The sequence below is a fragment of the Desmodus rotundus genome, chromosome 5 (genome assembly GCF_022682495.2).
Source record: "Desmodus rotundus isolate HL8 chromosome 5, HLdesRot8A.1, whole genome shotgun sequence".
NCBI lineage: Eukaryota > Metazoa > Chordata > Mammalia > Chiroptera > Phyllostomidae > Desmodus > Desmodus rotundus.
This window is the reverse complement of record NC_071391.1, coordinates 82,500,154-82,513,825: the sequence shown is the minus strand read 5'-3', so window position 1 is coordinate 82,513,825 and position 13,672 is coordinate 82,500,154. Positions and strand designations below refer to the sequence as shown.

The window sequence follows — 13,672 nt, the reverse complement described above, 5'->3', positions numbered from 1 at the left end:
GTTAGGCTAAACAAGGGGAAGCAAAAGGGAGAGAAAAACAGAAAGAGAAGAACCATTCAGAAGGAGAAAGAAAAAGAAAACTTTAGTTGTTGATGGTAATACGACACATTTAATAGAAATAGAGCTAAACAAATCACACAGGATCACAACAGAAATAAATATCAAGGATAAACCAAGGATGACCAAGACTTTAGCCAAAAAAACCCTTTCTTTCTTTTTAGAATAACTTCTAAAATGTAAAACAGATAGAGAGCAGGCTAATGGCTCTGGGGGCATTAGGGGATGGAGACATGGAGCAAGAACGAAAAAGGACTCATGGACCTGGACAACAGTGTGGTGATGGGGGAATGGGGTGAGAGTATAAGGGGGATAAATGGTAATGAAAAAATGCAAAATAAAATAAAATGTAAAACCCATATTTTTAATGTTTTAAGTTAAATGGATTTTAATTAAAAACCACAAAAATGTCCTGGTGCTTTTCAAAGTTAAGTAAAGTTTGCTCAAGTGAAACAGAGCTATTCCCCTCTCTTTCTAGTTACACAAGTCACAGCCTTATTTATTTTTAAGAACACTAGTCATTTGTACTCTCAGGGCATACTCCTGTTCCTATAGGAAAACTGGAAGCTCAAAGAACACTCATACGTATTATGTTACACCTCGTGATCCCAGATGGAGGGGAAGTGTTTTGGTGGTAAGGCTCAGAAAAGGTCAGGGCTTTGTCCAAGGACACAGCTAGTCAGTCACAGAGACAGTTTGAGGAATTACGACTCTACACTCATCATTTTGCAGAAAGCCCAGATTCTCTCCCCAAACACCATTAGTACCTTATCAAGAAAAGTCAGTAAGGGCTCTCTTAATCAACCACATGGCGTCCTCCTTCGGTCAGTGGAGAAAAATCTTTACCCAGAGGAGCCAGAACCAGCAACATCATCCCTGAATGTTTAAAGCTGCTAAACACAAATATGCTTCTGAGAAGAGAGATACCTTCCTTCTGACCATAGCAAGCAGGGAGCAAAAAGCCAGCAAGGGTGTTAAGTGGCTGCTGCTGATTTAATACTGTGGTTTCTATTCTCACAAAAGCTGGGAAAAACCATAACAAATTAAACTGAACCTGAGCAGCCCACAAGTCAGAAGACTATCTTTCATAATCTATCTGGGGAATTTAGTTGCCAAGAACTCCCCTCACCTAGACCACAGTCCATATACCCTCAGGTGAGTCACTAACCCATGTTAATGTAACAAGTCTCTTTTAAAAGAGAAGTATGTTGCTTCCAACAGCATAAAATTGTATACACCATATCTACATGCATAGAGATACAAACCCAAACACCCAGTTGGTGGTTCTCTGAATAGAGAATTCTGATTGGTTGACAGTCCATCATGCTTTGGACACAGCAGACACTATTGAGACATCAGAGGGAGCTCCTGCTGTCATCAATGCCAAGAGGTTACTGCTTCTCAAATAAGTCATTTATTAAAGTAGGACCTGTGAGCTCAATGTTCCTGGGAAAAGATTCATTGATCCCATTTGGCCTAACTCCCTCATTTCACAGACGGGGAACCAAGACTAGGAGATAGCTTACAGTCATCCAGCTAGACAATGTGGGAGCTAGGATCTGAAGCCAAGGTCTCTTAAGCTCAACCCTGTGCTGTTTGCCCTGCACCTCACAGTACGCTGGAGGATTGAGAGAGCAATTGTGGTGAACTGATAAAAGATTTATTATAGGGCATATGGTACAAGAACCATACTAACATTTAGTATTCCTTCCATCCTCCCCATCCCACCCTATTGTGACAGCAACATAGGAGCTGGGAGAAAAAGTGGGTTAGCTAAAAGAACTAGGAATAACTAGGACAATTTCTTGGATTGTTTCTTGGAAGTCTTTAATTATGCCAACCACATATTCTACAGCACTAGTGTCCAATAGAACTTCCTGTGATGCTGGAAATGTTCTGTATCTATGCTGTCCAGTACAATGGCCGCTAGCCATATGTGGCTATTAAGCACTAAAAATGTGGCTAGTGTAAATGGCATTTAATTTTTAATTCATTTAAATTTAGATAGTACAGCCCTGACTGCTGTGGCTCGGTTGGTTGGGCATCATCCCACCCAGCAAAAGGTCACCAGTTCAATTCCAGGTCAGGGCACATGTCTGGGTTGCAGGCTTGGCCCCAGGTCAGGGCACGTGCCAGAGGCAACCGATCAATGTTTCTCTCCCTCTCTTTCTCCCTTCCTTCTCCTTTCTCTAAAATTAAATAAAATATTTTTTAAAGTACCTACTATTTAAAAAAATAGATAGTACAGTTGCAAAATATTCTGTTCCATCGTCCCCACACAACTATTAAAATGTTCTAAAAATTATGATATTTTCATACATAGCCTGCTCTCACACTTGGAAAAAGCACAAAATTCCTGTTGGAGCATATAATCTGTTTTTTTGCTCAGAAAATATGTGTACCATACTTATCATGGTCTGCCTGACAAAGTAGCCCAGGTGAAGAACTTTGCTTTTACTCTAAGCAGCGCTAACATTTAGTATTCCTTCCATCCTCCCCATCCCACCCTATTGTGATAGCAACATAGGATCTGGGAGAAAAAGTGGGTTAGCTACAAGAACTAGGAATACCTAGGACAATCATCTGCATCCCATAGTGCCCCGTCCATGGGGAAACAGCAAGCCACTCTGGGTAGCTGGAACACTCTCACTGATGCAGGCCTGTCATTCACTCCGCCTGGGCGGAGAGGCAAAGAGTCCAGGCAAGTGGCTTCCTGCATATCACTGCCATGCTGTCTGGTTTCTGAAAGTATATCAGGCTTCCTCAGCCCTGCATTATTTTAACAATGATGGTAGACACCTCCCTCAGCGACTCAAACCAAAAGCTATACAACCATAATACAGCAAAACTGAGCGTTTACTATGTGCCAAGCCCTGTGCTAACTGCTTAGATACATTAGTTCATTTGGTGGCCAAATTACCATAAACATTTCTTATATTGTCCCATTTTACCTATAAAGAAAGAGGATTTGGAGGATAAGTAATTTGCCCTAGACTGTATAGCTACTAACTGCTGAAGCCAAAGTCCAGTTTCTTAATCATTATGCAATACTTTTACATGATGCTTACAACAAAGAAGGTATTCAGTAAATGTTTTTAGTTGAGTGAGTGAATGAATGAATGAGCCAGTGGAGGAAACATCAAAACTCTTACATCACTTCTATTAATACAGATAATAACATGTTAGCCTATGTAAGACTTTGAGCCTTAAACAGAACTGTCTTTTGGTGAAAATATTGACTGTGACTTCCCTTTGTGTAAAAGTAAGATGTGTGAAGTTCACACCTATGTAAAATTTAACACATCCATTATGAGCAATCATTAATGACTATGAAGAAGCAGAAAGGCAGATTGAATAATCAAACAAGAATTTTCAATGGAAATATTTTAAATGATTCTGAAATAATTTCTTAATCTTCCTTCTGTTTCCTCACATTAACAAGTTCCTTGGCAATAACATGTTTAGAATTTCCACTGCATTTATTTTTAGAGACATCAGCATAAATTTACACAAAAGGGCTTATATCTACCACCAAAGGTCTCAAATGTGTCCCAGATCCTAAACTGCTCTTTGTCTCCAGGCTTTTCTGCCAGTCTGCACTCCTTACGCTTCCTCAGACTGCTCAAATGTCTTTAAACACTCCCTCTTCTTAGCAGGTCAAATGTGAATTCCTCACTCCTAGCTCTTAAAGCCTCCCCTCACATTGCCTAGGCTCAGGGAAGCAGGTTCTAGACTGCCCCACAAATTTACAAGGCTCACGTTCACCTCCATGCCTTCATGAATGTCCCTCTGCCTAGAATGTCCCACCATTCTTTCTTTCTTTATTTATGTTCCAAGTTTTTATTTAAAAACAATGATCTATGATAAATTTTAGATCTTCTTGACAGCAGTCACATCCATGACTGCACGTAGTCCTCAGAGCAGCGATCCATTCCTTCAGTGTATCTATTCCAACTTTATTGTCTTCTGCTACACAATACATTTGAAGGATTTTAATTCCATACCACATGGGAACCGGTTTAGAAGAACCCTAGACTAAGCCATCTGCTTGAATGCCCCTGACACGCTCCTCTAATTCTGCCATATCCATCTCATCATCCCAAGGTTTCACATCCAGTAAGACGGAAGACTTGGCAACGAGTGCAGGTCTTGTGGCTTTCTTTGACTCATACTGTGCAAGGTGTTCATCTCTCAGGCACTTTGCTTCTTAGCTTTCCCCTTCCTCATCAGACCCAAAGGAATCAATGTCTTCATTGTCTTTACTATCTGTAGCTCCACTTTGTCTTCCACATTAGCAGGGCGATACCTGCCCAAAGCTTTTTCCACTCCTGGCACATTGGCCACTTCCTTTCATAAGATTTGATGTGATTATACCAAGGTGAGGCATGATGCAATCTGCAGGTGGTGGGCCAGAGACCGCTTCAAATAATGCGACCTTTGCTTGTAATGGCACATAGCCCTAGATACGGCTCTTGTCCACCAGGTAGTCGTGGAGCACCTGGAGGCAAGTGGGGCTTTTCAGGTCTCCAAAACCCATGGTGCTGGCGGATCCAGGAGCTGGGCGGCAGCTAACAAAAAAGGAGGCGCAAGCAGTTGGCAAGAGTGCTAAGAGGGGGAAAAAAGGCTCCCAAACTTCTGTTACTCAAATCTTCACTAAGCCTAATTCAAGTTTCACTTCCTTGTGAAAGTTCTCTGACCACTCTTGATTTTGTTAAAATCAAGGCAGATCTGATCATAATCTGTCTGGCACACTCACCTCCCACATAACTCATGGTTTGTTCCTGTTCAGGTGTCATGTTAGCTCTTTGACCTGCTCTGACCACTCTACTTAAAATGATAGCATCTCCTCACCCCAGCATTTCCAAGTCCGATTTTTTTTTGTTTTTCTTCCTAGCATTCACCACCATCTTGTATATTAGATATTTACTCATTTATAGTCATCTTTCTGCCCAGAATGTAAAATTTCCCATGAGGGCAAAGAATTTTATCTGTTTTGTTACTGGTTAATCTCAAGAACCAAGAATATGTCCTGACACATAGTAGATATTCAATAAATATTGGCTCAGTAAATGAATGGAATTTCCTCTCTTTAAAATTCAAAGGCCATAACATGTTCCATACTATATCATTTAGCACTTAAGAATGTGAATCTGTCTCTTCCGCTGTATTTTCAAGACAAATATAAATAATTTCTGGTATCCTTCTATAGTTTCCTCTCTTCATCAATGTATTCTTTCATTAATCATTCATTAATTATACGTCGAGCTCCTATTATATGCTATTACATGCTAGGTCCTATTCTGTTAGCAAAAACTTCAAGACCTCAGTTATACATAAATACATACATGTATACACACACGCAAGAAAAAAGACTAAAAAGAAAGACTAGTAAAGTGAACACTAGTAAAACTGAGACTCCAATATTAATCATGTGGGGACAGTGTACAGAGTGTAACAGACTGAGTGGGTAGAAAAAGGAAAAAAAGACAGAATGGTGAGAGACTAGAGTAGGATGTTGCCAAAGTAATCACCAGATGCTAGTGCTTAATATAAACTATACCAAAGCAGATATGCAAATATATTCAACATGAATTTTTAAAATTCACATTTCAAAGTTTCCTGCCAGCTACCCTTGCAGGTAAAAATTAAATTAAGACGAGCGACACCTGGTGGATATTTTGGAACTGATCCTTGAGTTTCTCTGCTACGAAAACACTGTAAACGCCTGCCACCGTGCCTCTGAGCTGCCATTCACAATGTGTTAGGGCATCACATTACTAATTGCACTATCGTGAAATAATCTTTGTGCAGGACCCAAGATCTCATTGTGCAAGAGGCAGCCAGCTTTCTACTAAGGGCCATTCAGACTCCCAATTAATGTCTTTGTGCCCTCTGAAGGACGTACACAAAATCTGACACCACAATTCTTTTAAAAGGTAACTTATGCTCAAAATGTCCACATCCTTTGACATAGGATGTGTCAAAGGATCCTACTCCTGGGACTCTACCCTAAGAAAAAAAGTCTTAGATGAGGAAATTAATTATTTTCCATAGGGAGATTAAACCTAAAAGTTCAATGATAGAGGAAAGCTCAATAAATTACAGACATTGTAATGTTTACTAAGCATTTGTACCCACATTAAAACAAACATTTTAACAATTTTTATTTGCAAACATTAAGTTAAAAAGCAAAAGTCAAAAAGTGTGTGCATATGACCTCAAATATGTCAAAAATATAGATAGAAAAAAAAAGACTAGAAAAAAACATTCTAAAATATTAACCGTGATTGCTTTTGGATGGGAGGATTATGGTTTTTGAAAATCATGGTTTGTAGTATTTCTCAAATGCTCTATAATTAACATGCTTGTTTTTACAGAAACATTATATACATCTTTTAAACAATGCATTTCTTCTGATAAATTGCTAGAAATCTTCAACCTCTGCTTGATTTTATTAATTCCAGATAAAGATAATAAATGAAGTGAACTTGAGTTTCTATAAGAAGGGGAAGCAAGAAAAGGAAGCAAATATATTACGATTTAGTTCCAGGATCTGAGTCTTGATGGAGAAATCCCCCAGCTGTAGAACTGTACTGAAAATCCATCAGTATTGTCACACTCCTCTAAACAGTAGACTTACAGAGGGTTCCACTGGCAGCAGGGAGTGACAGGGTCTCAAAACCACATGGGTCCCCATCTTCAGAGTTCTCGGAAGAGCTAGATCAGAGTCACCTTGAAATAGAAAGAGGAAGAAATGTGTAAAAAACACAGGACAGGAAAAAAAATTCCAAAAGCTAAACCACTCTAGTGGGGTCAGGCCCCTGCCTCAAACCTACCAACTTAAGTCATCTACAAGTTTCAGAAATAGGAAGCTGGTTAGCAGGAGCTCCCATCTAAGATCTTATAATCACAACAGGGCTATTCCAATGGCATTTTTAAAAATTAGTCACTTAGGTTTTAATAGCAATAAAGAGTAATACGTCCCTATCATTAGTGAAACAAGGATGCATTTTCTCTCCTCCCTACATTTATCAGTCTGAGACAATACAAAGGATTCTAAAGACAATCAGGAAAAATACTGGGAGCTCAGCTTCTGACACGTACTTCCCTTCATCCTCAGAAATTAAGTATTAAACTAGAAAGGAAGCATTTATATTCTAAGGCAGAAATTTTTGTATAGCACTTTAAATTTACAAAGTGCTATCACCTACATCATCTTACTTGACCATAACAGTAAATAACTCTTGGAAATAGAGTTCATTGTATTACTCCTAGCTAATAGGAAATAAGGGTCTTCCAATTAGTGGTAGAGGCAGTTTTCTAGCCACTTCTGAATCCACTTGTACTAAGGTCTGTGTTAGAGAATAGGCCGGGAAAATAGTGATAATGATGCTAATGGCAGCCAATATTTGACTACATTCCCAGTGCTTACAACTCTCACACTCTATGAAGTTGACATTATTACCAACTTTTTTGTGCTGTGATTCCATTTTCAGCACTGCATCCACCTTAAGGAATCATCCCTCTCAGGAAAAAGAGAGGGCCAGCTGTATTTGGGAAGGGTGGTGTCCAGATAGCAAACGGGGAGTGCATTACCATTTCCCTTCAAGTTCTGAAAGTCTGAATCATGAATGGCACACTAAGAACCTGTAGGGCTCAGAGAGGGTTCGAAACTTTCACCTCTTTCTTCTTACCCCTCCCTCACCCCTCCGCGAGTCCCCAGTACTGATCTGGAAGTTCAAATGGCAGTAATAATACATCCCAGTAACCCGCCGCCTTTCAGCACTTACCACTGAAATCACCGGTCGGCCTGGCTCCGCATCTCTGTCCCTTGCCCTTCAGAGAAGGACCTCCTCCCGCAGCAGCTTCCCCGCGTTCCTGCTGCCATGGTGATGCAGGGGTGGCCACCGCAGGACCGCCTCCAGCCGGCCCCAGCCAGCCTCAGGCGACCCCGCCCCCGGCCTGTCCGGACCCGCCTCCTAATGGCTCAGATCACCAGCATCGCAGGCCTTGACCCCGCCCCCTGTCTGTCCGGACTAGGACTTGCCTCCTGCTGGCCTGGACAGAGGCGCCTCCTACAGGCTGGGGCCCAGCCCCGGGAGCTCCCTCCCGGCTGCTGCAGATGGGAACTCCTCTCGGGTAGGTCACAACGACAACCTCGCTCCGCCCTGGCAGAGTAGGGCGCGAAGGCCGACTTCTCAACTTGCTGGACTCCCAAACCGCCCTCAGGCGGGGAGGGATCTGCTGCACCTCCCGGACCTAGAGCCCGCAAATCCCAGCCCCAGAAAACGCACCAGGCACATTCTGTATGCAATTTATTGTTCCTGGCGGCTCAGTACCTTCGAGAGCCAACAGTCTAGCCAGGTAGTGCTGTCAGTGTCAGTGACTTGAAGTCCTTGTAACGCAAGGTCTGGTTGGAAAATGCTTCCTCGTGCCTCAGCCCCCGCCCTTATTTGTCTGTTTAGGTCGCTGACCTTTGACCTAGCCACTGAGGAAATGGCCTGAGCCGGGCCTGGGGGCTGTGTACAAAAGCCCAGAATGCTTTTTCAGAGCACCTCTTCTTCAGCTTTGGAGTTTCAGGTATGTAAAAGGGATACCATTAAGTTCAGCAAGATCAGCTCAAGTTCTGAAGGGCTGATCTTTTCTCTGCACTGTTCTTGAGAGCAGGAGCAAAGGTAGGGCTCAAAACTTACTTTCCTGCATACTCAACCTAGCCCCCTTATTTTTTGCAACTCCATTCACCCCTGGCTAACCCAAATACAACTCGAAGCTGACGGTGGCAAACAAGAAGTAGGCATAGGGGAGAGAGCAAGATTGGGGACACACAGTTTCAGGGGCTCCTGAATTCTTTAAGCTTAAAATGTGGCCGCCATCCCTGGGCTGCCACTCAGTTCCCCAAAGCAGTAGATTCTCCCAGTAGAGTAGCGGTGAAATGATGGAAACCAGTCCTCCTTCCCCAAGGCTCACACTAGGGCCCCATTCTTGCTGTCATAGCAGGGTGTGGCCTGGGGGAAGGACAGGGTGGCATACTCTGTCGCGTTTTCTAATTGCAGGTGCTTCACCTCCTTGGCAGAGCGTGGCTGGGTATGGCTGCACACTTGAATGACTGCGTAATGTAAGCTGCTGTCCTCTGACCTGAGGCCTTGGCTCCTCTCCTGAGACACAGGCTGCTCCAGTACCCGCTCACACGTATGTCCTGTCGTGTCATGGCCCTGCGAGGAATAGACAGCACTAAGAGAGATCCTTGGCTTGGTGTGGTCAGCTTCAGTGCTGGATCAGTTAGACTGATGTCCCTTCACTTTGCTCCTTTAGGAGGGCAGAAGAGGATGAGCAGAACAAGCAAGTTCTATAGATAACTGAGATGTGTCTGTTCCAGAGTGAAAAGGCCAAGTCCTGCCATCCCAGGTCTGAGCAGCCCTTGGGACGGGACAGAGGCCTGTCATTACCTTTGTGCCATTCTGCTTCTGTTGTTGCTGCTGCTTCAGTGTCCATCTTGGTTGACTCCCTGAGAGGAGGAAATCCAACTTCAATCCATTCTCTCTTCCCTGTCTCTACTGAGGCTGCCCTCTTCAGATCTCTATTATGGTGGGCTTCTAACTAATCTCCCTACTTCTCTTCTCACCTCTTTCATTTCTATCATTCCCATAACCAAACTCCTTAGCAGGGAATGCAGTCTGGCCCTGCCCATAATGTCTTCCATCCCCATTCTTTACCAGTCCCTAACAAGTTCAACAAATACATGTTGAGAACCCATTCGATTCCAGGCTCTGTGCCACATTGTGGGAATAGAAGAATGAGTAGGCTATTTCTTCTACCTCAGGGAACTTACAGTCAACTAGGGGAGACAAAGAAGTACACAGACTACCATAGTGCAATGTGGTAAGTGCTCAGCTACCAAATAATTGGTCACTTTCAACCGAGTTATCCTCTTCTCTCTCTTTTCTTTCTTTCTTTTTTCTCCATGAGATAATTCCCTTGCCTAAAATAGTCTCTCCTCCCCTGTGCCTCTTCCAACTTGTGAACTTGCTATTATTTCTTTAACATTGCTGTTTCCTCCCATTCTCCCACGGCAGGTGTATGCATCTATTACAGGACTAGTAGATGGTATTACAATTACTTGTTTACATATCTATCTCTCAAAGTTGATTGTCTGCTCTTTTAGGGACAAGACAGTGTGTCCTTCCTCTTGTGCCTCTCTCCCTCTTTGGGATTCTTCAGTGCCTGACGTACAATATAAGTGCTCAGTAAATTTTTGCTGGATGAATGAAAGAATGAGGAACCACTCTGAGATAACAGAAAGGATGGGACCCAATGTTTCAGAGCTGGTCTTTAACCTAGTAACCTGAAGAGTCTCTGTGCTGCACTGTCTTCCTTTATCCCTTCCAACACTACTCTTTCCCACCCTATGCACTTTCCAAAGATGCTGCTTCTATTATGTTCTCTAATTTGCTTTTCCTCCAAACCCACCCAGTCCCTTTCCTCTCCCCAGTTACCCATTTTCTTTTTCCTCTGGAAAATTGATGGGCAGCTCCTGTGAAAGGAAAAACAGATCACCTGTGTGTAAGAGCCCTGGCCTCTATCTTCTCCCCGTCATCATTTGCTCTGTGGTCTCCCTAACGTTCTGGGATGGTCTTCCCTCACCTCCCTCTAACATAGAGTCACCCTGAACCAGCCCCAAAGCATTCATCAAGGGTACCACACCTCTCCCAATGGGATGGTTCTGGAAGGCAGAGTGGTACAACTGACATAACCAAACCCGAAATACAGACTCGGGCAAGCAGGCATTACATGCCAGGGATGTAGCTGGGCTGAGCGCTATTCTGGGATTGTCTAACAGGCTAATTCCAGCAGAGGGTAAGGGAAACCTGCCAAATAATGGGATATTCCTGGATTCGGAGACCCTCTTGCTTCTGCTTCACTGCCTTTTATGGGGTCTCTGCCAGTCTAGGATTCTCAATCCAGGAGTCACAACCAGGGCTCACTAGTTAGGTCTGAGTCCTCAAAGCCCTTTCCTAACAGGTGACTTCCCTTCCTGCTTCCCTGTCCTTGTTTTTAATTAATAGAGAAAGTGAGAGATGTTTAACCTTTAAGGCCCATAGCACAGGGAGCTCTGAATTTAGTGAGTGACTCAGCTACGCTGCCCTCCTGCAGGACAGACCTCTTACACTCATTTCTGACTCTCTGGGGTCCCCAGTGGAGCCAGTGTGTCTGTGATTGTCAACTGTTTGATGGCTAGAGAAACAACACTTGTCTGAGGAAATAGGCTGAATAGTTTGGAGCTTACTCAATGCTTTTTCTTGGTAGTACATTTCCAGTTCTCACCGGAGCCAACCTTATTTGTCTGACTCCTGTCTCCCCAAGAAAGTTTCCTTCTTTTGCTACTTAAAAAGAGAGGAAAACTTCTAAAAACTTCATGTCCATTTTACTACTGTGGTAAAATCAGGCTTTTCCCTCACAAATTTGACAGAGTTTTGTGTTTGGTTTTATTTGGGGTTTTAATGAAGCTTGCTGAGTTGAGAGCAGTTAGAGTCACCATGTGAACTCCACAGGTCGTCCACAAGAAAAGCTCTGAAACTACTTCTGGGTCTTCCTACTTCCTCTTCTGCCACTTCAGTGCTTCCTTTCTCTTACCATTGTCTAGTCGGAGCCTTATCCTAGCCTCTGAATCCCTGCCCATTGTCACTCTTGTCTTCCTATTTACCTTTACCTAAGTGAGTAAAGAAAATATTAATTCTAAAATAACATAGAGTTGGTTGACCCTATTTTAGTAAATGGAACCTGCGCCCAAGTTGGATATGGCACAGTGCTTGGACACAACCCAAATGGAATACTCAGTTACTTATAGGTGATGCAACTTTGTTTTTAGCTTAGAATTAAGGAAACTAAATGGGCACTCTGGCATATTGGTAGTGGGAGTAAAAATTGGTACAATCTTTCTAGAATGCAATTGGTACTAAGTGTAAAAAGCCTTAAACAAATGTGAGTAATCTTTGATGTACCAATTCCATATCCTAAGAAATAATCAGACAGGTACAAATATGGATACTCATTGTAGCATTATTTATAATTGCCAAAAACGGAACTATCCTAAATGCCCAACGTTGGAAACTGACTGAAAAAGATGGTATCTCTACTCAGTGGAACATTACACACCCATTCAAGAAAGATGTTAGAAGAACGCCTACTAGCATAGGAAATTTTACTCATTACTAAGTTAATAAAGTGATAATAAGATATGTTTTGGGATAAAAACTATGCACATAAGCATTTAAAAAGATTACATGGAAATATACTCAAATGTTCCTGTCATCTCTGGGTGCTTATAGTTATATGCTTGTATTTTCTGCTTGTTGGTATTTTCCAAATATTCCACAGTGACTATGTATTACTTTATAATCAAAAATAATAATATTTAAAAAATAAAAATCTCTTTAATTATCATAATGTTGGTAAGTCTCTGGAAGTTTATTGAGATGATGAGAAATAGAGGGAAATAATATTTACCCAATCCTACTAATGTTAAAACATAGAGGAAAAAATATAGTAGATGGAGCAAAAGTTGGTCTACAATTGTTTCTATGGCAAATAATACAATAATTAATAAATAATAATATAAAAATAAACTGTTTCCCATAGTCTCAACTGTACACCTACTTTTGTCTTACCCTGCATTTTGGTTGGAGTATCTGGTATAGTTCTAGAGGGTCTGAAGTCAGACTGATGCTATCAGACTGGCTGCGGGATCTTCAGCAAGTTCTTAACCTCAGCAAGGTTTTCATTTTTTTAATCAATGAAATGAGGATGATAATAGAACCTGAACCTCATGGGATTGTTGTAAGAATTAAATTAAATAATAAGTATAAACTACTCAGCTAGCTGCCTGACATATAATGAGTGTCAGTCAGAGCTGACTGCCATGACTAGAAAAAATAACTGAAAATGAAGAACATGAAGACTTGGGAAGAAAGGAAGTGAAAGAAGCTGTTACACTCCCTTCTTTATATGTTTCTAGATATCCTGTGTCTGTAGGACATCTTAGAGTTTAAAAAGTGCTTCCCCCCCCTCAATTCTGATACCATATCAGGAAACACATATTATTGTTCCCATTTTACAGATGGATCAACTAAGGCCCTAAAACTTTATGTTACTGAAGAAGGCAGAGACCAAATTTCCTATTATTACTATGTGTTCTGCATCTGTCACTTTGCCTGATACATATAGGTGTTGAGTAAAATATTTGTTTAATAAATGGATGAGTAATCGGAATAGGACTTCAATGTATTGACTCTAAATCATACACCATTTTCAATGCACCTCACCTATCTTTCTAAATATAATGATACTTTATTCATAAACAAGATACCCTCAACACTGTCCCAGGCTTGGAATGCACTTGGAATGCCCCTAAGAAGGCACTAGTTGTATGAAGCCAGGCCCAGGGGTTTATGGTGATGACTACTCTGGGAAAGAACAATAAAGACATTGCAATTAATTTACAGTGAGGCTTTCTCATGTCCTCTGCTCTTCAAACCTGTAATCTAAACAACACAGGTCATGTGATCTACATTTCTAATATGTATATTAGGCATATATATATTTCTAAGTTATATATATA

General features: G+C 41.7%; 2 protein-coding genes and 1 pseudogene across 3 annotated transcripts in view; all 3 read right to left on the bottom strand.

The window, feature by feature from the left end:
* Positions 1–7,880, bottom strand: part of DIXDC1 (DIX domain containing 1) — a 75,672-nt gene extending 67,792 nt beyond the window's left edge. Inside the window, exons 1-2 of the mRNA XM_024570717.3 lie at positions 7,848–7,880; positions 6,698–6,789 (exon numbers count right to left, since the gene is read on the bottom strand). Of these exons, the coding sequence (XP_024426485.2) occupies positions 6,698–6,754 (57 nt within the window). The 5' untranslated portion in view covers positions 6,755–6,789; positions 7,848–7,880. The remainder of the gene's footprint in view (positions 1–6,697; positions 6,790–7,847) is intronic.
* LOC112314180 (elongation factor 1-beta pseudogene) lies at positions 2,284–7,895 on the bottom strand (annotated as a pseudogene).
* A 464-nt stretch (positions 7,896–8,359) lies between these two features.
* C5H11orf52 (chromosome 5 C11orf52 homolog) overlaps positions 8,360–13,672 on the bottom strand; it is a 6,337-nt gene continuing 1,024 nt past the window's right edge. For both annotated transcript variants that reach the window (XM_024570986.3, XM_024570985.4), the window contains 3 exons: positions 10,551–10,588; positions 9,504–9,562; positions 8,360–9,269 (listed from right to left, as the gene is read on the bottom strand). In XM_024570986.3, coding sequence (XP_024426754.2) covers positions 9,021–9,269; positions 9,504–9,562; positions 10,551–10,588 — 346 coding nt within the window. In that variant the 3' untranslated portion in view covers positions 8,360–9,020. The remainder of the gene's footprint in view (positions 9,270–9,503; positions 9,563–10,550; positions 10,589–13,672) is intronic.